The sequence below is a fragment of the Pocillopora verrucosa genome, chromosome 4 (genome assembly GCF_036669915.1).
Source record: "Pocillopora verrucosa isolate sample1 chromosome 4, ASM3666991v2, whole genome shotgun sequence".
NCBI classification, from domain to species: domain Eukaryota; kingdom Metazoa; phylum Cnidaria; class Anthozoa; order Scleractinia; family Pocilloporidae; genus Pocillopora; species Pocillopora verrucosa.
In genome coordinates this window covers 8051981-8077903 of record NC_089315.1, presented here as the reverse complement: position 1 = coordinate 8077903, position 25923 = coordinate 8051981, and the positions used below count along the sequence as shown (strand labels likewise).

General features: G+C 37.4%; 3 protein-coding genes and 1 pseudogene across 3 annotated transcripts; all 4 read right to left on the bottom strand.

Annotated features, from left to right (window-relative positions):
* Nucleotides 1–10436: 10436 nt before the first annotated feature.
* Nucleotides 10437–11543, bottom strand: LOC131785679 (beta-2 adrenergic receptor-like). Its single transcript, XM_059102609.2, has one exon. It carries the CDS (start codon nt 11527–11529, stop codon nt 10648–10650), a length of 882 nt encoding a protein of 293 aa, XP_058958592.2. The 5' UTR covers nt 11530–11543; the 3' UTR covers nt 10437–10647.
* A 1480-nt stretch (nt 11544–13023) lies between these two features.
* On the bottom strand, nt 13024–16783 carry LOC136280274 (beta-1 adrenergic receptor-like; annotated as a pseudogene).
* Nucleotides 16784–21651: 4868 nt separating this feature from the next.
* LOC131785675 (beta-2 adrenergic receptor-like) lies at nt 21652–22545 on the bottom strand. The gene has a single exon (XM_059102606.2). It carries the CDS (start codon nt 22543–22545, stop codon nt 21652–21654), a length of 894 nt encoding a protein of 297 aa, XP_058958589.2.
* A 1513-nt stretch (nt 22546–24058) lies between these two features.
* On the bottom strand, nt 24059–25477 carry LOC131785696 (beta-1 adrenergic receptor-like). The gene has a single exon (XM_059102630.2). The coding sequence runs from the start codon at nt 25346–25348 to the stop codon at nt 24434–24436; it is 915 nt and encodes a 304-aa protein (XP_058958613.2). The 5' UTR covers nt 25349–25477; the 3' UTR covers nt 24059–24433.
* Nucleotides 25478–25923: the final 446 nt, after the last annotated feature.

Below are 25923 nucleotides of genomic sequence, written 5' to 3'. Positions count from 1 at the left end.
GATTGTTATCATCAACATGGTCGTTACACCGCTCGCAATTGCGAATGCCCTGATGCTCCAGAACGAAACGGCTCCCATCAAAGCGCTTTGGACCCACAGTAAAAAAACGACAATACGAACTCGCTTTATGGTGACAACTTGTCTATATCGTATTCCTAACAAGAGAGCCATGAGTCGATCCACAGAAATGATGGTTATCGTCGACAAAGATACACCGGAGAAAATTGTACTTAACAGAAATGCTACGTATTCCAGCAGTCGACATTCTTCAAAGGTGCTTTGGCTTATTCCTGTCCGAGTGAGAGCAATTGATACCGATTGTGAAATAAAGCCAGCGCAAAGGTCAGTGATTGTGAGATTAAGAAGCAGCAGTTTGGATGGAGGATTAAGACTGTTTTCTCTGCGAAGGGCGACCAGGATCAAAATGTTTGCCAGAGTAGTCGCTACAGAAAGAAAACCATACATGACCGTAGAAAATATTGCCAAGGTAGGGAGATGATGTTTATTGCCATAATGCCCGTAGCAAAACACCGATCGGTTTGTCAATCCGAGGAAATTCATAATTTCTTCTCAACAACACGAGTCAACGCAAAGGTCGGATGTTTTCAGAAAGTAATGTTTAAGCTCAACGAGAAAAGTGATGTCTTTGGTTCTTCAGTTCTCCAAAATTACAATCACTCCAAGTATTGTCACTTTATAGAGAGTTGATTGGTGAGGTTATTTTCATTTAAATGCGCTATCAAATGGAACAGTTTCAATTCATTTCAGTTTCTAACAAAAGTCCACGGAAGAGATAAAGACAACTGAAAGGTGCTTAGCTTAAGGACCTGGCGAGAGGACAAGCCTTGTCCCACCACGTGGTACCAAGTGGCCATATAAATTTACATTTTAAATTCTGTAATATTCTTCCTTCGATTCCACGCTCGTGTGTTTTGTGGCACGTTGCAATGTGTTATGTCCAACCAAAAAAAGGCCCTGTATGGCACTTATTGAGAGAAACGAAATGATACTTAACGAAATATTACTTTGAGAAATGGTACTCTGCTAAATGGTACTTCGCGAACTAACACTTTCCTAAATTAAAATTGTACGAAGTGAAATGACACTTTACGAAATGGCACATTGCGAGATTGCAATTTGCAATTTGGTACTTTGGGAAATGGTATTTTGTGAATTAGTTTATTACGAAATCGTACTTTGCGCTGTTGTACTTTTACGAAATCTTAATTTGCTAAATGGTCATAATGTGATCAAAACATGATACGTGTATTTTCAACTAGTGTTTTTTCATAAGAGTGAATGTTACCAATGGTCAAACAATTGGTGGCAACAGCTGAAAAAATCAATTTTGCTCATATTTCAAAGTTAGGTAGGCCTTAGAGAGAAACAAACCATTGCATGCTTCGTTTGGCTGAATATCGATTTATTTTCGAGAAAATCGATAATATCTGAATTCCGCCAAAATGCCGCCTTTGAAGCTTTACATTCTAGGCGAATCTCGGAAGGTCGCGTCACAAAATGGAGACCTTAAGCAAATTACGATGGCGACGGCAACGAGGACATTGACCTACTAAGCATTTGGAATTTGGTTTCTCATTTTCTACTCATTTTTTCCGCAGTCCTATTAAGCGTACAAAAGAGCACAAAACTGTGTTATAGTTTCCTTTACTACGTTTGAATGTCTTTGATCCTCCAACAGTAAAGAATTGGATTTAGAAAGGAATTAAAGTTGATGAAGGCAACTGTCAAGACTTGTACCTTGTAAAGTGATAAGGTTAATCCACTAATAAGCATTAAAGTTGTTATTGGTGTAAAAGGAAAATAGCATGCTACTAATATTATGTGAACACACAAAGAATTGATAACTGTCTCTTCGTATCGTTCCATGGATAAGTCGTCTATATCGTATTCCTAATAACAACGTCATTCGTTTGAATAATCAAACTTAAAAGCATTATAAAGAACAGTTAATCATCATATGAACAGTAAATTTGTGCTCAAATCGTAATTGTCGTGATCAAGTGCTGGAAACGTTTTGAGTGGTGGCCCTTTTTTTTCACATATTGGACCCAGTTGATGGCAATTTTGCTGACAAGTGCCTCATTCTAAAAGAAAAACCTACCGCATTTGCTTTTGAAGAAATATCCTCTTCTGTCCGACGTCATGTCTTCATCGTTGTGAAAAATTCATCTTTATCCGGAATGGTACTTCGGAAAATAATTTTGTGCGAAATGGTACTTTAGAAAAAGTTACGTGGGAAATGGTACTTTAGGAAATGATGCTTTAAGAAATGGTACTTTGGGAAATGGTACTTTAGGAAATGGTTTTGAAGGAGATGGTACTTTAGGAAATGATAGTTTGCGAAATAATAAGGTGCCGGAGAAGTTTCAATCGAGATCTTCCTAAAGCCCTCTTACAATAACAATAGAGGAAATCTTAACTTGATGATGATTAAGTCTCGGACACGAACATCTGAATGAAGTCATGAGAAAGAATCATTTATATTGCTGGTAATTTGTGATGCCTACGACGTAAAGCAAACTTGAGAACCGATAAAATTTTTTTCAGTGCGAGATCACTTTGAGAAATCAGATAGACCTTCACTTACTTGCAGACCTTTCTCCTACCCATTTAAAGCGGCTTGATCACCCTCGCTGTGACGCGAACCTGACCAGAGAATTACTGTAGTTTGGAAAGGAGACCGGCGTCATTGCGCATAGCGATGAAGAAAGGGGAGGACAAGGCCATATTGAGGTTTTAAGCATCGTTTGATGTTAACTGTATATACACGGATATGTTAACCGACGGGGCATCGCAATAAGCTATTGTTAATCTTTGATCTCTCATACATTTTATTGAACTACTTGGTTCTTTGTGATTCATATTTCATTAGATTTTAGAAAACAAAAATATTTCATTCGGTCCCAGTGGGTCTTTAGTCTTGTACTGTTTCCATGTTTGATCGAAACTGCAGCCAGATAAATAACCGATTAGTTTGTTTGCATTTATTCTAAGGGTAAAATTAAATGCATCAGAGTGAAGACTAATGATGTCACTATGTATGGTAGAAGTTTCAATTTGTAATGTTGCATGGAACTTGGGATAGAGAAATAAACATCTAAATTCAGTGTATTAATAATACACCCCGAGCACATCTACAACATTAGATTACTTAATGTGCATACATTTCATTGATTTTCTCACAGTTCTATTCATTACAGTAATCATTAGCTAAGGAGTAACAGCACTTTCAGCCTTACTGTGTTCCTCGAAACACTTATCGCAAAGAAATATTTCTGATATTTACATATATCCTTTTAGCAGATTGAGAAACTTTCAAATGTTTACATCCTTTTTCAGGAATTATTTAAAGTAGTAACCGCGCTCTCGTTCTGCGATAGGTGTAGTTATATGAAATAATGCGCTACAGCTTTGCTTATCTTTCTCGGATTCTCCTAAAAACCTTTGTGTTTAGGCTATGAAGCTATGAGGCTATGTAAACAGGGAAAAAGTCCTCTACTACTTAAGTATGTGCGATAGAAACTCGACTTTGAATTCTTGCGCCGCCAATCAAGGGGTCACCTCAGTCCCTTTAAGCAAAAAAAAAAAAAAAAAAAAAGGGGAAAACTGTCCTATCATGCATTTATATTACCGTTCTTCGAACTTCTTTGATCTTCCAGCGGTAAATAATTGGATTTAGCAGTGAATTTAGATTGACTGAAGCAACTGCGGAGGCAAGTGCTACAAGAAGAAATAAATTTAACCCAAGAATAAGAATTAAAGCAGTTACTTCTGCAATAGGAACATAGCATGTTACTAACGTTCAGTGAACCCACAATGAATTTATTATCGACTTTTTGTATCGCGCCATTGTTAGCGTAGCATCTGCTCCTTGCACGACCTTTCGTCGATGCCAAATAAAGTGAAAGATTATTGGCTAGGAATTAGTTGAGATAGGCTTCTTTAAAACAATTGATACACAAGATATAATAAAGAATGCCTTCTTGTTCCACAACGAAACGGCACCCATTAAAATATTTTGGACCCAGATTAGAGAGACGGCAATACGAGCTCGCTTTACAGTTACAACATGTCGATATCGTGTTCCTAACAACAGAGCCAAAAGTCGATCTTGAAATGGCCGTTAGCGTAGATAAAGATGCCGGAGAAGATAGCAGCTAGAAGTAAGGCTGAGTATTATCACATTTTACAGTGTTCCCAGCTGCTTTGGCTTATTGCTGTGCGATAAAAAGCAGTTGATAGTGGATGTGAAATAAAACCAGCTCCATGGTCAATGACCGAAAGATTACAAAGAAGTAGGTTTGATGCAGGATAAAGACTCTTATCTCTGCGAGGCGCGATAAGGGTCAAAATGCTTTTAAAAGTGGTACTTAAAACAAGAGAATATTAATTCTCTTGCCCTAAAATTTACACAGTTTTCTTACATGCATATTAGATTTCAAGAGATCAGTAAAACTTTACATAACACAGAGACCTACTAGATGTGCACACTTAAAAAGTAACAATAAAAGTCCAGAGGCTTTTGTCGCAATGTATGCACCTTAGCCATTAAAAACTAAGTCCAGGATGACATGCAACATGTACCAAATACCATGTAGTCTCCATGCATCCCGGTACATGCGTTTTTCGTTTTTACGAAAGAAGGGAGAAAGACAGTGTGTGTTGGATCAGCTGGTACACCCAGATGATGAACTGAAACCCTTTAAGAACGAGTCTCTGTAAGAATCAAACATCTTGTGAAATGAAAATTTTCAGCCTCCCTTCAAATTTTGCATGCAGTTAGGCGCTCAGGTGGGACGCACAAAAATATCCTTTTTAAAGGTCGCAGCACTCTTGTTGCCATGATGGTAACAACGGCTGCTTGTTCGAGGCCTGGGACCTCATTTTCATACAAAAACGTCGCAAAAAAAGAGTGAAATGTTTATTTCTCTATCTCGAGCTAAATACAACATTAAAAATTGGCACTTCTACCATACATAGTGACATCATTCATCTTCACTTTGATTTATTCAATTTTCTCTGAGAATGAATGTGAACACACCAGTAGACTATTCATCTCGGTACAGTTTCGGTCATTTTTGTTGTCGGGTAAAACAGGGAAAATCTTTATCTGAATTTCTCCAAAAGTACACCGATTTTGGAACTGAAACCACCCACCTAGCTGGTTATAATAATCTAGTTTTTAAATATGTAAAAATCTCTGCAGGCCTGCCTCTACTTTTTATAGGGGCGAAAAAAGCTCAAAATCAGATATTGCATAATTTGGCGATGTTTACATCTAATGTTCTCAACAACAAATGTTTCAGACAAATGAAACGTGCGAGGCTTTGGAAGAATGTTATCTTATGAGGAATATCCCGAAGAGAAATCTCGCCTCTGGTTGTCATCTTTTAAAAAAAATTGTTCAACCTTCATGAAGGACTACTCGACGTAACTACAAACATATACCTCAAATCGTGTGCATATCATCCAGATTCCGAGTGCTGCACCTTCTTTCATGGGAATTTGAGCAACCCGAAGTCCTCTGAAGACACACTGATACTTGTATGTCATTTGAAACATGTTGGAGTCGGCTGATCTACACGAAAGTATCCTCACACCGGTCATTTGTCATAAACATGTACGTTATCACGATTGCGTTACGCTGTATTTCTCCATGAAGTTTCCATCGGTCGCTCCAAAGAAGACAGGAAATTGATATTTTTCATATACGTCAGAAGACTTCCGCTTTCTGAAGTAAAAACAACCGAAAAAAAAAAAAAGAGGAAAACCTTGATTAAACGCTCGTAAACACTGAGAATCTAAGAGTATAAATCGTAACTTGTCAGCGGCAGTACTACATGTAAAACCCAGTTGCAATAATAGCAATTTGAACGACAGAGGCATCTCCTGACAAACAGCAGATTCGGGCAGTTATCATTTCCTTGTGACAGGAACTAAGATATTTCAAATCATCTGAAAACTGTCAGAAAACTGTTAGAAAATTTGCATAAGATATGACGAGGAGAGACTTATTACCGCCGCAGTGCTATCGAGTCAATCAATGTTTCCTTCCATGTCTTGATAAAGAAAAAATCATAACAAAGCTCGAAATAAAAGATTTAATGAAATCATAATGTCATAATTCCACCTTTTAAACAACTTTTTATCCGTAGAAAAGGTTGTGATTATTCATCGTGGTGAATAACAATAAAAGCTAACGATCGAGACATTCGACTCGCCCGTACGGAGACCTCCGCCGTTTCAGAGCATGCCCACAACACCGCACACAAGCCACTCTGGAACGAAGTAAAGTTTATTGATCGTGATCCTTATTACTACACGCGCAAGGTCAAAGAGGCAATTCACAGAAGACTTCACCCTAACAACATTAACAGGGATAGGGGAATAGAAATTCCGGAAGCGTAGATGCCCACGATCAAAAAACACAACAACAGGAGAGCCGTGTGACAGCGGACCGCCGAGGGAGCAAATCCCTGATCAGCAAGGATCAAAATGCACCAATCAGAGCTGTTGAAGAACAACTAATCAAAGCAGAGCATCATGCTTTATAATATCACGCAGGCCAGTCGACCTCATCGCCTGAAGAAGACTAGCAGTATGCAGTCGAAACCGGAAACGTCGCGATCTACATCACACATGACTACATCGTGAGACAAACGAAAAACTTAGCTTTTATTTTTAATTTATTATCCACACGCAAATCGCAACTTGTCACTTGAACGAAACTTCCCATGGTTAATATGTTATCTGGATTGCTTCATGTCCTTCAGGAAAAAGAACAGCGATTTCATCACCATTATTTTCCCTACTTTTCTCCCGCATATCTTTTACAAGCTTAAAGAAAGATCAATATAACGTAATCTCCCAGCGATTTACACGAGAGGAAGTCAAAGGTCTTTCTAATTTTCCCCTGAGGTAACCGGCTCACCAGGAATAAAAAGGAAAAAAGAAACATATCAGTCTTAATAAGAAATGTGTTTTTTTTTTCAGATCTCTTGTACTTTTCTAAGTGTCTTAAAAACTTAAAACCAATGATATTAATTTTCAAAGAAATTATATTTCTATTCATTACTATTCTGCTAACAATATGCTCCTGAAATCGCGTTTTATTGGTAAAATTGTTAGAGTGACATGATATTGAAAACAATCGTTTCATCTAGCCTTGAAAAATCTGAGGTAGAATTGATATTCCATCCAGCAATTAAGAATCTATTCAATTATCTCTTTCAATTGGTTTCCTCCGCGATAATGGAAAATATGAAGACCACTTCATTCTGTCACCGAATGATGCAATAATACATCGACTTGGTATGAAACTGCATGTAATCTATTGTTTCTTAGAGCCACGATAAAGCTGAAAGAAGATTTTTTTGCGTCATCATGGTGATAAAAAATTCTACTTTACGCGCCTCAAGTGATGCTCAACTAGTGGCCGTAAAGTTATACAGAAACTTGCCTTTCACCCCTCTGGGCCACAGTGTGAGATAAAGCCCAAAATTTATCATAGAGATATTACTGAAAAGCAAGGTTTTTCTGTTTTGAAAAACATCTCAATTTAAACGCGAGAACTGAACATATCATCCATATCTTCGTGAATGAAAAAAAATAGTCGCCGTGGTAACCAAAGTTCGATAAACATGTCCGAATTGATTTTCATGAAGGGCATTTATTAGTTAATCAACATTAATAGGGTTAAGTTTAATTTTTTTCAAGTGGGAAAGTTTCCCTAGAAAGACCTTGTTTTATTGTTTCAATCGAATGAGCCTCACTTCGCACCACAGTTTTGTTTCAGAACCTTACCTCCTTTACTCATTTGTTGTGCAAAGCAAAGTTCAACAGTGAACTTTATATTCGGGTGGAATTGACTTTTTAAGTGAACTTCTCTTCGTGAGACGCTCTAGTTGTTTTATCACGAAATTTAACATTGCAATTCCCAAACCTTATGTTGCAGACATAATGAGGAAATAGAAAAACCTATCAGCTTTCCGACAATTAAGTTTGAAGATGACATATCACTAAGTTTTCCGGCTGAACTTTCGTGCAACGAACTGCATAGCAAGTAGAGGGGGAGTTGCAAATTGGATCTCCTTCTCTCTCACTTGAGCCTATTTTTTGCGCCAAGTCTTTACCTTACTTAACCATTTATTATGTTTCATTTATGCTTTGGTCATCGCGAGACAATAATTTCCAGGTAATTTTTAAGACTTCTTCACATGTGTGTACGATTAAAAAATAAAAGAAGAAAAATCATCAAAACTGTACATTATGACCTTCAAGCGCAAGTTTTGTCGATATCCTACTGCCATGGATTAGAACGAGTCAAAAAATGAAATTTAAAAATATTCAACCTCGTTTATCTGTGCTTGTTCAACTAGAAGAAAAGGCAGAAAGTTTTTGAAACGTTCTTTTTACCGCATATCGAATTTCTTTGATTTTCCAGCAGTAAAAAACTGGATTCAAAAGGAATTTGGGTTGATTAGATTAGCAGTCAATCTTTGGGCGATTAAAGTTGAAAGGCTGGGTTGTACTTGAGCATTACAGCAGATACGACAAGGTGGGGTAAATAACATGTCACTAATGTAGAGTGAATCCACAGTGTATTCCTAACCGATTTTTTATACACAACCATATTGGGTGGAGCGCTCTCTGTTGTTTGATCTCCCAAACTATCCTTTACCTCTCTTTGGTAACGTCGAATGGTGTAGCAGTAACTTTAGACGATCAAATTCAATGTTCCAACCACATCTCTTACGATGAAGTAAACTCTTGGATTCAAAACGTAGAGGAATCCAACAAAACTGGCCTTTAACCATGATGAAAAAAGACGACCGCACGAACTCGCCTGAAAGTTACCACATGTCTGTACCTTATCCCCAACAAAAGAGCCAGGAGTCTGTCCAAACTAATGGTGGTCAATTGCGACAAAGATACACCGGAGAAAATTGTAGATGCAATAAAGGCTGATCAACATCACAGAGATTCCAGTTCCTTTTAAGGAAGACAAGATCATAGTTATTGCTAATGGCTGTGCGATAAGGCTAGACCCAAAGTCAGTCATAGTCAGAGAGCGAAGTAGAGGTTTCGATGGCGGGTGAACAGATGTTACCTCAGGAAGAGCGAACAGAATCGAAATATTCGCTAGGGCTGTTGTAAAAGATAGAAGGCTGGAAATAATCACCAAAAATTTAAGAAGGCCGGGGAAATATTGGTTATTATGCCAGAATCTTGGACAGCCGTACATAATTTGGTTTGTCCGTTCACTCAAATTCATCATCAATTCTACTCACTCGAAAAAGATTACTGCCCGCTTACACCCAGTAAGAAACGTTCGCTGTTTCAGTTATTGTAAAATGAACTCAGCAGAGGAGTTGAATTTTTTTTGTATAATAAAGCATAGTTTGATGGCGGCTAAATTAAATTCAAGATTTCTCCGGATCAAAAAAAAAAAGATTGTTTCAAAACACATCAAAATTATGTTTTAAAACTAGGAATTTTCAATCAAGAGCAAAAATTGGTTTTAACACGCATCTGATTACCTTAGGTGCTTCGCTGGCGATACAAGAGGAAATTAACAAGGTAAGAAAATAAAGTATACCAATCTCCAAATGCCATTAACCTGAGTGGCGATTAAGTTTTTTAATCTTTGACATCTAAAAACCTTTCAATTTAAAAAGTGGTCATCCAATCCTTGAAAGCTTTGTAATCTCAAGAGCGATATATCGCGTCGCATCCATCATTCAACATAAGAAAGCTCCGATATCTGGTCGATTAATTGTTCTAATGTTTGCATAAAATGCGCGATTCATCGTCGATACATTGGAAAAATAAGGCGCGTTATTGGCCAATGAAAGTTTACATTACTTTTGAACAACACTGTATAACCTCAACATGTTAAAAACTACGTCTAACTGATCTATTCGAAGATGACTCAAATCATAGAGATGTCAGCTTTTTCCAATATAATTGATCACTGCTATTTCATAGAAAAATCTTCGCTGTTTCCAAGCATAACTTGTCTTTGCTACTCGCCAAAGACACTCATACAGCAACTAATGTGCCTCACATATATTCGATGTCGTTGAAACCTATTTCCAATTCCTCATAGAACACTTATTTGCGTATGAATTAAGTAAATTTGAAATACAGCCGGCTCTGATGAATCACTCGAATTTATGTTTGCCAATTGTTTTAAGATTCATTAGTAGCTAACACTCCCCTTTTAAAATTTATCAGTGCACATTAGTCAGTCACATTAAAGTCCTCTAAATTTGAAATTTTCTCGATATCAAAGAAGCACACCATATACTGTAGTAAAGGTAAATTCAATGAAATATTTACATTTATAACGTATATATTGTCTATAACATTCTTTACAAAGATCTAAATTTGCATTATCTGGTTCTATTCACAATTTGAATCGGCTTTATTCACGTTTTAATCCATGAGTTTCTGGTCTGAAAATCCTTACTGTTCGTCGTTTAGGGAAAATAAAAGCGGTCTGTCCGTCATAAAATTTGATATCCCTTCAACTTTTCTTTACTAACAAATGTTAAGCTAGTGGTTATTCGTTTCTACGAGCGCTTTTCTGTCAGTTGAACGACCAAAGTAAGTTTACACCATAATTTATCTTCTGCGAACTTGAAAAGTGCGATTAAATGCTTCATAGAATCTGCTGTTTCGCAAACAATAAACCCACGGGTCGATTGCCGCCGAAGTAAAGGCTACTGCCTCAACAGTCGTCCAAACCTTATGATACATGGTGGAGTAAACCACATTTTTGCTCAGATATTGAGTGAAAGAAGTAACTAGACTCGGCAGCCAGCAAACAACGAATAGCCCCACCACAATACTAACTGTTTTAGCAGCTTTTAAGTTCTGTTTTCGTCTGTTCACGGATTCTTGATTCTGTAAAGTAACAACGTTCATTCTCCTGGACTGCTTCGCAGAGGCTTTCAATATTCGCATGGAGCAGAACACAATGACGATCATAGGAATTAGCACTGTTATGATTGTAAAAGACAACCACAACTCAATGGAATCATCTCCCACAAAAAACCTTGAACAGGGGAGAAGAAACGACAAGACCCATACAGAAGCTATGATGAGATAACTTCTCGTGTTAGTAAGAAACTCTTGGTAGCGGAGCGGATGAATGATGGCAATATACCTGTCCAGACTAATGCAGCATAGGTTGAACGTTGTAGCTACAGTGGTGTGTATCCACAGATAATCAATAGCTTTACCATAAGTTTTCAGATAACTGTCTTCGTCATAATTGATGCACCTGGCCGTTGCCCATACAGGGTTTATAACAAGTCCTACCGACAAGTCCGCCACAGCCAATGAAGCAATGAAAAAATTCGAAATTATTCTGAGGGAATGATTTCTGGCGATCAACCATAAGACAACAGTGTTGCCAATTACGGCCACCAGACCTGTGACACTGAACCAGGTTGCTAAAATGATCCTTTCTTCTTGGTTAAACTCTTCACTGGTGCTGTTCATATTACAGAGGCGTCTTTTCAATTCCGCTGACTTGGCGTGAGTTCTTCTCTGATATTAGATGACGAACAATTTATGGATTTAAAACACTTTTAATATATTTCGCATATTGTTTGGCCCAATAGGTAAAGATCAACACCGAAGAACTTAATAAATTATTAAAGAAACACTGGTGGCCGGTTTTCAAGCGAATGTCTGGGTGGTGAATCACCTTCAACCTCTAGTTGCTATGCTTTCGTCCATGTAAGCTGTCAACGCGTCGATTTTCTTATTAACTAACTCAGTGAGTCGAATGCTTTTGTTTTCGCCCGTCAAAACGTCGAGCATTAAATAATAGTCAATTGTAGCACAAAAGAAGTACAGTCATGCCAAGTGAAAAATCCATCCCCTCTCGAGTGAAAAGGTGAATTCCCAGTCAAGTAGAAATATTTCATTTTGAAGTTTTTGCCACAGTTCGTACAAGTGATGAAAAATTATGTGATAGTCTAAAGACTACATGAGTGAATTATCATGAGACACCAATCGTAAAAGTGCCAAGATCGCTACGACAATTAAAATATATTGGAACGCCGTTTTATTTACTTTGAGCTCTTTATTTCTTCTTTAGAAGTGTATTGTTAGACATCTAAGGTTTTCAAGGTTTTTCCATATCTTCCCTTCCTTTCTTGCAATTTCTTTGGTAATGCTGGTGCCATATGAATGGCGTTTTTTAGATCAACATGATATCTGATGATCAATTTATAAAAGCACATATCATTAGTGGGAATCTAAAATTCACCTGCTATAAGTCATGTTTTAATAAAGATCCTTTTATCTTTCTCATTTATTCAAATCATTCTCACTGATCATGTACGAGCGCAGATATACACCTCCGTTCACAAAACAGATATTTGCTGACTTCATTAACTACCCCTTTTGTGAATTTAGTTGAGAGAAGTATCGCCGGAAGTGTAGATCCCAAAAAACGCTCTAAATTCTGGCTAAAACTCTGACGAATCCTACAAACTATCGAAAGGAAAGTGGAGCGACCGCCCACGGCTTGTGCTTGTCAATATCACTCTGAGGTAAATTTGAATGTTAAAACTCAGCAAACGTTCTTCGCATGATTTTGACTTGTTGTTTACTCAGCTCCCCTTTATTTATTTTATACCTGAATAATTATCTGTTTGTGACGAAAGCGTCTTTTTGTCGAGTAAATTAAAAGGTAATAAATGCTTCCCGTGTATTTCTTGCACTTGGTATTTCACAAGTAGCAGTTTTTCTAGATAACTGATTGAAATAACAAAGATAGGTTTCGTAGTGATACATCTAGTGCTTCAGCACCCAGACGAATTATAGACATTATCGTAAGTCCCCAAAAACTACCCTATACAAGATAAAATCGCCGGAAACTTTTCTGAAAAGCGCAAGTTAATTTCACCCAAATATAAAGTTAGCTGTTAGAATTAAGACTTTACTTAGAATAATTGACTAGGAAATTATTATTTGTAGGCTTAAGGGTTTACGGAAATTTCTTCAATTGACAAGTGACAAGCAATTCGAGTTTTGACAACAAACTTAATTTAGAGCCACCAGCTGTTCTGCCAACCATGAAAACAACCAATATTCATGGTTGGCAAAACAGCTTACCACTTTACCAAGCTACTTTTACTTTTTTGAACAAAAAAATTATTGCATTGTGCGATATGACTTCATAGGGTCAGTCTACCGTCTTTTAAGAAATCGAATTTTGCGTGATAATGCTTCATAGAACTCGTCGTTATGCAAACAATAAAGCCATGAGTTGGTTACAGATCAATTAAACGCCATTATTTCAAGAAATTTCCACACGTTTGTACAGTCTCTGAGTTGTACATGAAACATTTTTCCAAATTATCGTCTTTTAAGAAATCGAAATGTGCGTGATAATGCTTCATAGAACTCGTCGTTTCGCAAACAATACACCCATGGGTTGATTGCAGATGAGGTAAACGCTGTTGTTTCAACAAATGTCCACACGGTGTAATAGTTTGCGTTATGAGACCCTTTGGTATTGAAGTAATGTACAAAACCGGTAATGAGACTTGGCAACCAGGAAACCACAAATAGCCCCACTATGATACTAACTGTTTTAGCAGCCTTGTAGTTCTTTTTAGTTCTTCTAATAACGTCTTGATTCTGCTCACAGCTGCTCGTCGGGTTTATGCTATTGTAATGCGCTAAGGCGGCTTTTAAAATTCGAAGAGAACAGAACACGATAATAGACATAGGAAATAATATTGTCATAACTGTAAATGATATGTACAATGTCGATAAAGCTGTTATATCCTGAACCATGAACCTTGAGCAGGGTAAGACAAGGGATATAAACTATGCATTAGCTATCAGTAAATAACATCTTCTGCTGGTGAGAAAATCGTGGTAGCGCAGAGGATGAATGATGGCTACGTACCTGTCCAGGCTAACACAGCATAAGTTAAATGTTGTTGCTACAGTAGTGTGGATCCATAGATAATCTATACTCCTACCGAAGGTTTCAATGTAGGTTTTATTAGAGTGATAACCCAAAAATTCGTATGACTATCCAGACTGGGTCTGTAAAAAGTCCCACGAAAAAGTCTGCACCGACACTAGGATGGATGATATACAACGTTCAAGGTCACCTAAATCCAAGATGGCGTTTAGTTATCGATCGAGATGCATGTGTTGCGTTTTGGAAACAAACTCAAAGAGGAAGTTTGCTGTGGATTTATCTTTGCAAACCTTTTTAATTCACTATATCTCTAGGTGAGGTTATGTTGAAGCATTATAGTCGCCAATTTGGCGACAATTTTCAGGATTTGGTCACCAAAATGAATTTAGTCGCATTGGCGCCTGTATTAGGCGCAATTTCACACCCTGTTAATTAATTAATAATTAACCATTGTTGCACTTGTCAGGTGGCTTTCGTTACTGCTTATTGCGATTGATATGTCGTTGATACCTCGAAAGAGAAAAAAGATTAAATGGCTTTATATTTTATGGCAACGCTTTAGAGTGACTTGAGCATCGATATCGCGCGTGTCAGATCTAGAGACTGTGTGCAGTCCTTGTTGTTGTTAGCAGCGGCGAAGAACCTCTGAGACACCTTTAATGTAGGGAAGAACCACTGTAAATTTGAAATCTTGCACGAGCTCTTCATTTGTTTTTTACCTTTTAGTCGTTGGGATCTTTCGTACAAATGTGGGCGGATATCCGTTAGAAACAAGAAGTTATGGACCGCACGGTGCACTGAGACGAGAAAGATGACACCATTCTTTTTTCCTTGATACCGACTCACACTGATCAATATTTAGCCAATGATTCACATCACCATCAGTCAATAAACCGGGGTATCGCTTAATGTTTGTAAGACTGGGCCTAACAGCTCATTACAAAACCATCAGCTATCTCTTAAGGAGGCTCCATAGAGTTTTTGTTCAATGTTGGCGCGCGCGCCAGCGTAATTTTTTTCCAGAAAATGTTTATGTTTTCGCCTTTCATGGTCAGTAAAAGCCATCAAAAGGCAATGAGTAAGGTTCGGACTATCGTTTGCTTTAGTAAATATTATCAAAATGACTTTCGTTATAAAGCGAAGGCTCCACGAAGGAAGGCGCTCGCCAGCGATAATTTGGCTTTACCTATGATTTTCTTCAATTTGCCTCTGTGAAATCTCTAAAAATTTTCTCAGTTTTTGAAAATTGTCCTGTCCATCACTTAAAAGCCGAAAAAAATAGGGGTTACAAAGACAGTTTCTTCGCTATTTGCAATTTGTGTTTTCTTCCTCTATCTCAAATTTGAGCTCATGGATTTTTTTAATCAACATGTACAGGCACCAGGAAGGACACAAATATGTTTAACCGTCCAGCAAATCTTAGGAAATTCCACTGAAGGAAACGCGATAAATCTTACTCAAAAGATCCCTAATTTCTTTGTCGCAAAACATTACGTTATGGAATAGACCTTCGCCGATATTTATATCTGAGCATGTGTTGACTTTCGAATCTGTCGCCTTTTGGCAATCTTTCCCGCGGTGTTTCTTTTCGGTTGACCTCTTTTTCAGGCATAGAAGGCCTGTGAATATTACGGGTGCAGTTGCTGGAAACGCTACATTCCATCACATAAAAACTGTATTGTGTTAAACTGTTTTTAACACACCTTTTCGGGTAACAATCGTGCGATCGTATCGAGCCGCCATGTTTGTTTAGCATGTTGACACTTTTAAAGCTCGTGCTATGTACGTTCGTCTAGTTATTTATCATCATCGTCGTCGTTTATGAGACAGTTAAAATTTTGTATTGTAATGTTGGGTAGTTACCAGAGCGACAAAAATCATGATATTGTCACTATCAGCGAATCTGTTATTTGGCTATGATGCGTAATCGCAAAAACTTTATACATGAGCGTTTTCTTTTCTTTTTTATCCGTAGTCCTTTCAAGCGACAAAACAAGTGCAAAACTGTCTTAACGTTTCCTTAACGGCTCTTTGAATTTCTTTGATCTTCCAACAGTAAAGAATGGGATTTGGCAATGAATTAAGGTTGACTAAAATAATCGCGAAGACTAATGCCACAAATAGTGTTAAGTTTAATCCACGAATAAGCGTTATGACCGTGACTAATGTAAAAGGAAGATAGCATGACATTAAAGTTAAGTAAACCCACAGCGAATTGATGACTGTCTTTCTGTATCGCGCCATCATCAGCTTGGCACCTGCTCCTGGGCACTCATGATCTTGCACGGCCTTTCGCCGACATCGAAAATAGTGAAAGGTTCTTGTGTAAGAGTAGGTCGAGATTGTTATCATCAACATGGTCGTTACACCGCTCGCAATTGCGAATGCCCTGATGCTCCAGAACGAAACGGCTCCCATCAAAGCGCTTTGGACCCACAGTAAAAAGACGACAATACGAACTCGCTTTATGGTGACAACTTGTCTATATCGTATTCCTAACAAGAGAGCCATGAGTCGATCCACAGAAATGATGGTTATCGTCGACAAAGATACACCGAAGAAAATTGTACTTAACAGAAATGCTACGTATTCCAGCAGTCGACATTCTTCAAAGGTGCTTTGGCTTATTCCTGTCAGAGTGAGAGCAATTGATACCGATTGTGAGATAAAGCCAGCGCAAAGGTCAGTGATTGTGAGATTAAGAAGCAGCAGTTTGGATGGAGGATTAAGACTGTTTTCTCTGCGAAGGGCGACCAGAATCAAAATGTTTGCCAGAGTAGTCGCTACAGAAAGAAAACCATACATGACCGTACAAAATATTGCCAAGGCAGGGAGATGATGTTTATTGCCATAATGCCCGTAGCAAAACACCGATCGGTTTGTCAATCCGAGGAAATTCATAATTTCTTCTCAAAAACACGAGTCAACGCAAAGGTCGGATGTTTTCAGAAAGTGATGTTTAAGCTCAACTAGAAAAGTGATGTCTTTGGTTCTTCAGTTCTCCAACATTACAATCACTCCAAGTATTGTCACTTTATAGAGAGTTGATTGGTGAGGTTATTTTCATTTAAATGCGCTATCAAATGGAACAGTTTCAATTCATTTCAGTTTCTAACAAAAGTCCACGGAAGAGATAAAGACAACTGAAAGGTGCTTAGCTTAAGGACCTGGCGAGAGGACAAGCCTTGTCCCACCACGTGGTACCAAGTGGCCATATAAATTTACATTTTAAATTCTGTAATATTCTTCCTTCGATTCCACGCTCGTGTGTTTTGTGGCACGTTGCAATGTGTTATGTCCAACCAAAAAAAGGCCCTGTATGGCACTTATTGAGAGAAACGAAATGATACTTAACGAAATATTACTTTGAGAAATGGTACTCTGCTAAATGGTACTTCGCGAACTAACACTTTCCTAAATTAAAATTGTACGAAGTGAAATGACACGAAATGGCACATTGCGAGATTGCAATTTGCAATTTGGTACTTTGGGAAATGGTATTTTGTGAATTAGTTTATTACGAAATCGTACTTTGCACTGTTGTGCTTTTACGAAATCTTAATTTGCTAAATGGTCATAATGTGATCAAAACATGATACGTGTATTTTCAACTAGTGTTTTTTCATAAGAGTGAATGTTACCAATGGTCAAACAATTGGTGGCAACAGCTGAAAAAATCAATTTTAATCATATTTCAAAGTTAGGCAGGCCTTAGAGAGAAACAAACCACTGCATGCTTCGTTTGGCTGAATATCGATTTATTTTCGAGAAAATCGATAATATCTGAATTCCGCCAAAATACCGCCTTTGAAGCTTTACATTTTAGGCGAATCTCGGTAGGTCGCGTCACAAAATGGAGACCTTAAGCAAATTACGACGGCGACGGCAACGAGGACATTGACCTACTAAGCATGTGGAATTTGGTTTCTCATTTTCTACTCATTTTTTCCGCAGTCCTATTAAGCGTACAAAAGAGCACAAAACTGTGTTATAGTTTCCTTTACTACGTTTGAATGTCTTTGATCCTCCAACAGTAAAGAATTGGATTTAGAAAGGAATTAAAGTTGATGAAGGCAACTGTCAAGACTTGTACCTTGTAAAGTGATAAGGTTAATCCACTAATAAGCATTAAAGTTGTTATTGGTGTAAAAGGAAAATAGCATGCTACTAATATTATGTGAACACACAAAGAATTGATAACTGTCTCTTCGTACCGTTCCATTGATAAGTTGTCTACATCGTATTCCTAATAACAACGTCATTCGTTTGAATAATCAAACTTAAAAGCATTATAAAGAACAGTTAATCATCATATGAACAGTAAATTTGTGCTCAAATCGTAATTGTCGTGGTCAAGTGCTGGAAACGTTTTGAGTGGTGGCCCTTTTTTTTCACATATTGGACCCAGTTGATGGCAATTTTGCTGACAAGTGCCTCATTCTAAAAGAAAAACCTACCGCATTTGCTTTTGAAGAAATATGCTCTTCTGTCCGACGTCATGTCTTCATCGTTGTTAAAAATTCATCTTTATCCGGAATGGTACTTCGGAAAATAATTCTGTGCGAAATGGTACTTTAGAAAAAGTTACGTGGGAAATGGTACTTTAGGAAATGATGCTTTAAGAAATGGTACTTTGGGAAATGGTATTGGAGGAGATGGTACTTTAGGAAATGGTATTGAAGGAGATGGTACTTTAGGAAATGGTATTGAAGGATATGGTACTTTAGGAAATGATAGTTTGCGAAATAATAAGGTGCCGGAGAAGTTTCAATCGAGATCTTCCTAAAGCCCTCTTACAATAACAATAGAGGAAATCTTAACTTGATGATGATTAAGTCTCGGACAAGAACATCTGAATGAAGTCATGAGAAAGAATCATTTATATTGCTGGTAATTTGTGATGCCTACGACGTAAAGCAAACTTGAGAACCGATAACATTTTTTTTTTAGTGCGAGATCACTTTGAGAAATCAGATAGACCTTATAATAATAATAATAATAATAATAATAATAATAATAATAATAATAATAATTTATTTACTTCTATAGCGCCCTTTCACATTTAGATAATCAAAAGCGCTTTAGATTTAGTGTCTCTTCCACCCATCCCACCCCAGGGGAGGACATCCACCACACAGTAATCTCGTGCGTGGGAAATTAACGTCTCCTACCCCAACCCTGCAGGAGACGGGGCCTACGGTTTTACGTCCTATCCGAGAAGACGAAGCAATGAGTGAAACGTCTTGCTTAAGGATACAACGTCATGCCCCAGCCAGGACTTGAACCCAGAGTCCAGCACACTGACCACTGGACTACTCACGCCTCGCAAGGTCTTACTTGCAGACCTTTCTCCTACCCATTTAAAGCGGCTTGATCACCCCCGCTGTGACTCGAACCTGAGCAGAGAATTACTGTAGTTTGGAAAGGAGACCGGCGTCATTGCACACAGCGATGAAGAAAGGGGAAGACAAGGCTATGTTGAGGTTTTAAGCATCGTTTGATGTTAACTGTATGTACACGGATATGTTAACCGACGGGGCATCCATCGCAATAAGTTACTGTTAATATTTGATCTCTCAAACATTTAATTGAACTACTTGGTTCTTTGTGATTCTTTTTTCATTAGATTTTAGAGAACAAAATATTTCATTCGGTCACAGTGCGTCTTTAGTCTTGTACTGTTTCCATGTTTGATCGAAACTGCAGCCAGATAAATAACCGATTAGTTTGTTTGCATTTATTCTCAGGGTAAAATTAAATGCATCAGAGTGAAGACTAATGATGTCACTATGTATGGTAGAAGTTCCAATATATAATGTTGTATGGAACTTGGGATAGAGAAATAAACATCTAAATTCAGTGTATTAATAATACACCCCGAGCACATCTACAACATTAGATTACTTAATGTGCATACATTTCATTGATTTTCTCACAGTTCTATTCATTACAGTAATCATTAGCTAAGGAGTAACAGCACTTTCAGCGTTACTGTGTTCCTCGAAACACTTATCGCAAAGAAATATTTCTGATATTTACCTATATCCTTTTAACAGATTGAGAAACTTTCAAATTTTTACATCCTTTTTCAGGGATTATTTTAAGTAGTAACCGCGCTCTCGTTCTGCGATAGGTGTAGTTATATGAAAAAATGCGCTACAGCTTTGCTTAACTTTCTCGGATTCTGCAATACGCTGTATCAAGCAGTTTTTTGACATATACTTATGTGCAATGTAGTACCTTGACATTAATTTTTTCAATCTCTGACCACTTCTCCAAAATCTAATTGACGCGTATAAATAATACACTCTGAGCACTTCCTGCATAGTAAGAGGCTTTTGGGTAAATTTCAAAATAAATGACATCGACATAAACATTGGTTAAGGGTAGTACAACTTGTAGTGTCAATGTAATAATTACTATATAGGCCGATTAAAGTTTGATCCATCACCCTTAAACTTTTTTATACATGAAACTTTCAGTTTCAAATTTTTACATTGTACTAAATTTTCTGTAGTTTTAGACTACACTTCGGGTTCTGAAATAATGGTTAAAATTAAGTTTTGCAATGTTCACGAATCACTTGACTTTCACGACACACTATATCAAATTAATGATGCGGGAATAGCTTTCGTTTTGACGGAAAATATTGTGCCCTTAGCATGGGATTTCTGTGGAGCGTTTTTCTTTTCTTTGTATCTTTTCTTTTTATCCGTAGTATTTAAAAAGTGGCCATCCAATCCTTGAAAGCTTTGTAATTTAAAGAGCGATATGTCGCGTCGCATCCATCATTCAACATAAGAAAGCTCCGATATCTGGTCGATTAATTGTTCTAATGTTTGCATAAAATGCGCGATTCATCGTCGATACATCGGAAAAATAAGGCGCGTTATTGGCCAATGAAAGTTTACATTACTTTTGAACAACACTGTATAACCCCAACATGTTAAAAACTACGTCTAACTTATCTATTCGAAGACTCAAATCATAGAGATGTCAGCGTTTTCCAATATAATTGATCACTGCTATTGCATAGAAAAATCTTCGCTGTTTCCAAGCATAACTTGTTTTTTTGCTACTCGCCAAAGACACTCATACAGCAACTAATGTGCCTCAAATATATTCGATGTCATTGAAACCTATTTCCAATTCCTCATAGAAGACTTATTTGCGTGTGAATTAAGTAAATTTGAAATACAGCCGGCTCTGATGAATCACTCGAATTTATGTTTGCCAATTGTTTTAAGATTCATTAGTCGCTAACACTCCCCTTTTAAAATTTATCAGTGCACATTAGTCAGTCACATTAATGCCTCTAAATTTGAAATTTTCTCGATATCAAAGAAGCCCACCATATACTGTAGTAAATATTTTAAAGGTAAATTCAATGAAATATATACATTTATAACGTATATATTGTCTATAACATTCTTTAAAAAGATCTAAATTTGCATTATCTGGTTCTATTCACAATTTGAATCGGCTTTATTCACGTTTTAATCCATGAGTTTCTGGTCTGAAAATCCTTACTGTTCGTCGTTTAGGGAAAATAAAAGTGGTCTGCCCGTCATAAAATTTGATATCCCTTCAACTTTTCTTTACTAACAAATGTTAAGCTAGTGGTTATTCGTTTCTACGAGCGCTTTTCTGTCAGTTGAACGACGAAAGTAAGTTTACACCATAATTTGTCTTCTGCGAACTTGAAAAGTGCGATTAAATGCTTCATAGAATCTGCTGTTTCGCAAACAATAAACCCACGGGTCGATTGCCGCGGAAGTAAAGGCTACTGCCTCAACAGTCGTCCAAACCTTATGATACATGGTGGAGTAAACCACATTTTTGCTCAGATATTGAGTGAAAGAAGTTACTAGACTCGGCAGCCAGCAAACAACGAATAGCCCCACCACAATACTAACTGTTTTAGCAGCTTTTAAGTTCTGTTTTCGTCTGTTCACAGGTTCTTGATTCTGTAAAGTAACAACGTTTATTTTCCTGGATTGCGTCGCAGAGGCTTTCAATATTCGCATGGAGCAGAATACAATGACGATCATAGGAATTAACACTGTTATGATTGTAAAAGACAACCACAACTCAATAGAATCATCTCTCACAAAAAACCTTGAACAGGGGAGAAGAAATGACAAGACCCATACAGAAGCTATAATGAGATAACTTCTCGTGTTAGTAAGAAACTCTTGGTAGCGGAGCGGATGAATGATGGCAATATACCTGTCCAGACTAATGCAGCATAGGTTGAACGTTGTAGCTACAGTGGTGTGTATCCACAGATAATCAATAGCTTTACCGTAAGTTTTCAGATAACTGTCTTCGTCATAATTGATGCACCTGGCCGTTGCCCATACAGGGTTTATAACAAGTCCTACCGACAAGTCCGCCACAGCCAATGAAGCAATGAAAAAATTCGAAATTATTCTGAGGGAATGATTTCTGGCGATCAACCATAAGACAACAGTGTTGCCAATTACGGCCACCAGACCTGTGACACTGAACCAGGCTGCTAAAATGATCCTTTCTTCTTGGTTAAACTCTTCACTGGTGCTGTTCATGTTGCAAAAGGTGTCTTTTCCATTCCGCTGACCTGGCGTGAGTTCTTCTCTGATATTAGCTGACGAACAATTTATGGATTTAAAACACTTTTAATATATTTCGCATATTGTTTGGCCCAATAGGAAAGATCAACTCCGAAGAACTTAATAAATTATTAAAGAAACACTGGTGGCCGGTTTTCAAGCCAATTTCTGGGTGGTGAATCACCTTCAACCTCTAGTTGCTATGCTTTTGTCCATGTAAGCTGTCAACGCGTCGATTTTCTTATTAACTAACTCAGTGAGTCGAATGCTTTTGTTTTCGCCCGTCAAAACGTCGAGCATTAAATAATAGTCAATTGTAGCACAAAAGAGGTAAAGTCATGCCAAGTGAAAAATCCATCCCCTCTCGAGTGAAAAGGTGAATTCCCAGTCGAGAAGAAATATTTCATTTTGAGGTTTTTGCTACAGTTCGTACAAGTAATGAAAAATTATGTGATAGTCTAAAGACTACATGAGGGAATTATCATGAGACACCAATCGTAAAAGTACCAAGATCGCTACGACAATTAAAATATATTGGAACGCCGTTTTAATTACTTTGAGCTATTTATTTCTTCTTTGGAAGTGCACTGTTAGACATCTAAGGTTTTCAAGTTTTTTCCATATCTTCCCTTCCTTTCTTGCAATTTCTTTGGTAATGCTGGTGCTATATGAATGGCGTTTTTTAGATCAACATGATATCTGATGATCAATTGATAAAAGCACATATCATTAGTGGGAATCTAAAATTCACCTGCTATAAGTCATGTTTTAATGAGGATCCTTTTATCTTTCTCATTTATTTAAATCATTCTCACTGATCATGTACGAGCGCAGATAAACACCTCCGTTCACAAAACAGATATTTGCTGACTTCATTAACTACCCCTTTTGTGAATTAAGTTGAGTGAAGTATCGCCGGAAAAATCTAAATCGTTAACAAGTGTAGATCCCACAAAACGCTCTAAATTCTGGCTAAAACTCTGACGAATCCTACAAACTACCGAAAGGAAAGAGGAGCGACCGCCCACGGCTTGTGCTTGTCAATATCACTCTGAGGTAAATTTGAATGTTAAAACTCAGCAAACGTTCTTCGCATGATTTTGACTTGTTGTTTACTCGGCTTCCCTTTATTTATTTTATACCTGAATAATTATCTGTTTGTGACGAAAGCGTCTTTTTGTCGAGAAAATTAAAAGGTAATAAATGCTTCCCGTGTATTTCTTGCACATGGTATTTCACAAGTAGCAGTTTTTCTAGATAACTGATTGAAATAACAAAGATAGGTTTCGTAGTGATACATCTAATGCTTCAGCTTCCAGAGGAATTATAGACATTATCGTAAGTCCCCAAAAACTACCCTATACAAGATAAAATCGCCGGAAACGTTTCTGAAAAGCGCAAGTTAATTCTACCCAAATATAAAGTTAGCTGTTAGAATTAAGACTTTACTTAGAATAATTGACTAGGAGATTATTATTTGTAGGCTTAATGGTTTACGGAAATTTCTTCAATTGACAAGTGACAAGCACTTCGAATTTTGACAACAAACTTAATTTAGAGCCAACAGCTGTTTTGCCAACCATGAAAACAACCAATATTCATGGTTGGAAAAACAGCTTACCACTTTACCAAGCTACTTTTACTTTTTTGAACAAAAAAGTTATTGCATTGTGTGATATGACTTCATAGGGTCAGTCTACCGTCTTTTAAGAAATCGAATTTTGCGTGATAATGCTTCATAGAACTCTTCGTTATGCAAACAATAAAGCCATGAGTTGGTTGCAGATCAATTAAACGCCATTATTTCAAGAAATGTCCACACGTTTGTGCAGTCTCTGAGTTGTACATGAAGCATTTTTCCAAATTATCGTCTTTTAAGAAATCGAAATGTGCGTGATAATGCTTCATAGAACTCGTCGTTTCGCAAACAATACACCCATGGGTTGATTGCCGATGAAGTAAATGCCACTGTTTCAACATATGTCCACACAGTGTAGTAAACTGAGTCGTAAGACACTAGGTTGCTGAAATAGTGCGCCAAACCAGTGATGAGACTCGGCAACCAGGAAACCACAAATAGCCCCACTATGATACTAACTGTTTTAGCAGCTTTGTAGTTATTTTTACTTCTTCTAATAACGTCTTGATTCTGCGCACAGCTGCTCGCCGGTTTTATGCTATTGTAATGTACTGAAGCAGCTTTTAAAATTCGAAGAGAACAGAACACGATTATAGACATAGGAAATAATATTGTCATAACTGTAAAAGATAGATACAATGTCGATAAAGCTTTTTTATCCTGAACCATGAACCTTGAGCAGGGTAGAACGAGGGACATAAACCATACATCAGCTATCAGTAAGTAACATCTTCTGTTGGTGAGAAAATCGTGGTAGCGCAGAGGATGAATGATGGCTACGTACCTGTCCAGGCTAACACAGCATAAGTTAAATGTTGTTGCCACAGTAGTGTGGATCCATAGATAATCTATACTCCTACCGAAGGTTTCGAAGTAGGTTTTAGGATTATAACCCAAACATCTTACCACTAACCACACTGGGTCTATAACAAGTCCCACTAAGAAGTCCGCGGCGGCCAACGAGGTTAGGAACAGGTTAGATATTGTTCTTAGAGATCTTTTTCTGAAAATCAACCACAGGACAATTCCATTTCCAGCTATTGTCAGTAACCCTGCGACACCCAACCACGTCGCTAAAGCGATCTTTGCCTCCAAAGGTAGCGGTTTACCTTGGTTTCCCAAAGTGTGGGTGTCGTTCATTTGTACTGTGTCGATTTCTTAGGCGTCGATTTCAAACTTCTGTTTCTCTTCTGATCAAGTACGTTTTCTGATTAAAAATCATATCTTACTTAGAGGTTCATTTTGTCAATTTGTCAAGATATTGTTGGCTTTGACGTTGATTTTTTGAAGTCAGTTCTCCGCAGCTAATTTTAACAACCTTAGAAATGGTTTTAACGTTTTGTTATTATCATATTTATGCAAAGTGAACTTTGTTAGTAATTGCCTGCTAGTAAGCATTGTTGCGCTTGTCAAGTGACTCTCACACTTGCTCAAATTTAAATTTATGTCAATGACACTGTAATTCGAAGAAGAAAACAGAGTGAATGGGTTCTTAAGAAGACACTAAAGATTTCTAATGGCAGTGCATGGATTCAAATTTTTATGTACGAGTTTTGATAAATTGTACCCACGATCGAACATGTAATATTTGGTTTATCGTATAAATATGTATTTGGTTTATCGTATAAATATTAATGAAATACATAAATTCAAAACGAGTATAAAAATATAATGCTCGAAAAAAAGAAATACAAAGAATCGATCTTCGCGTAGCT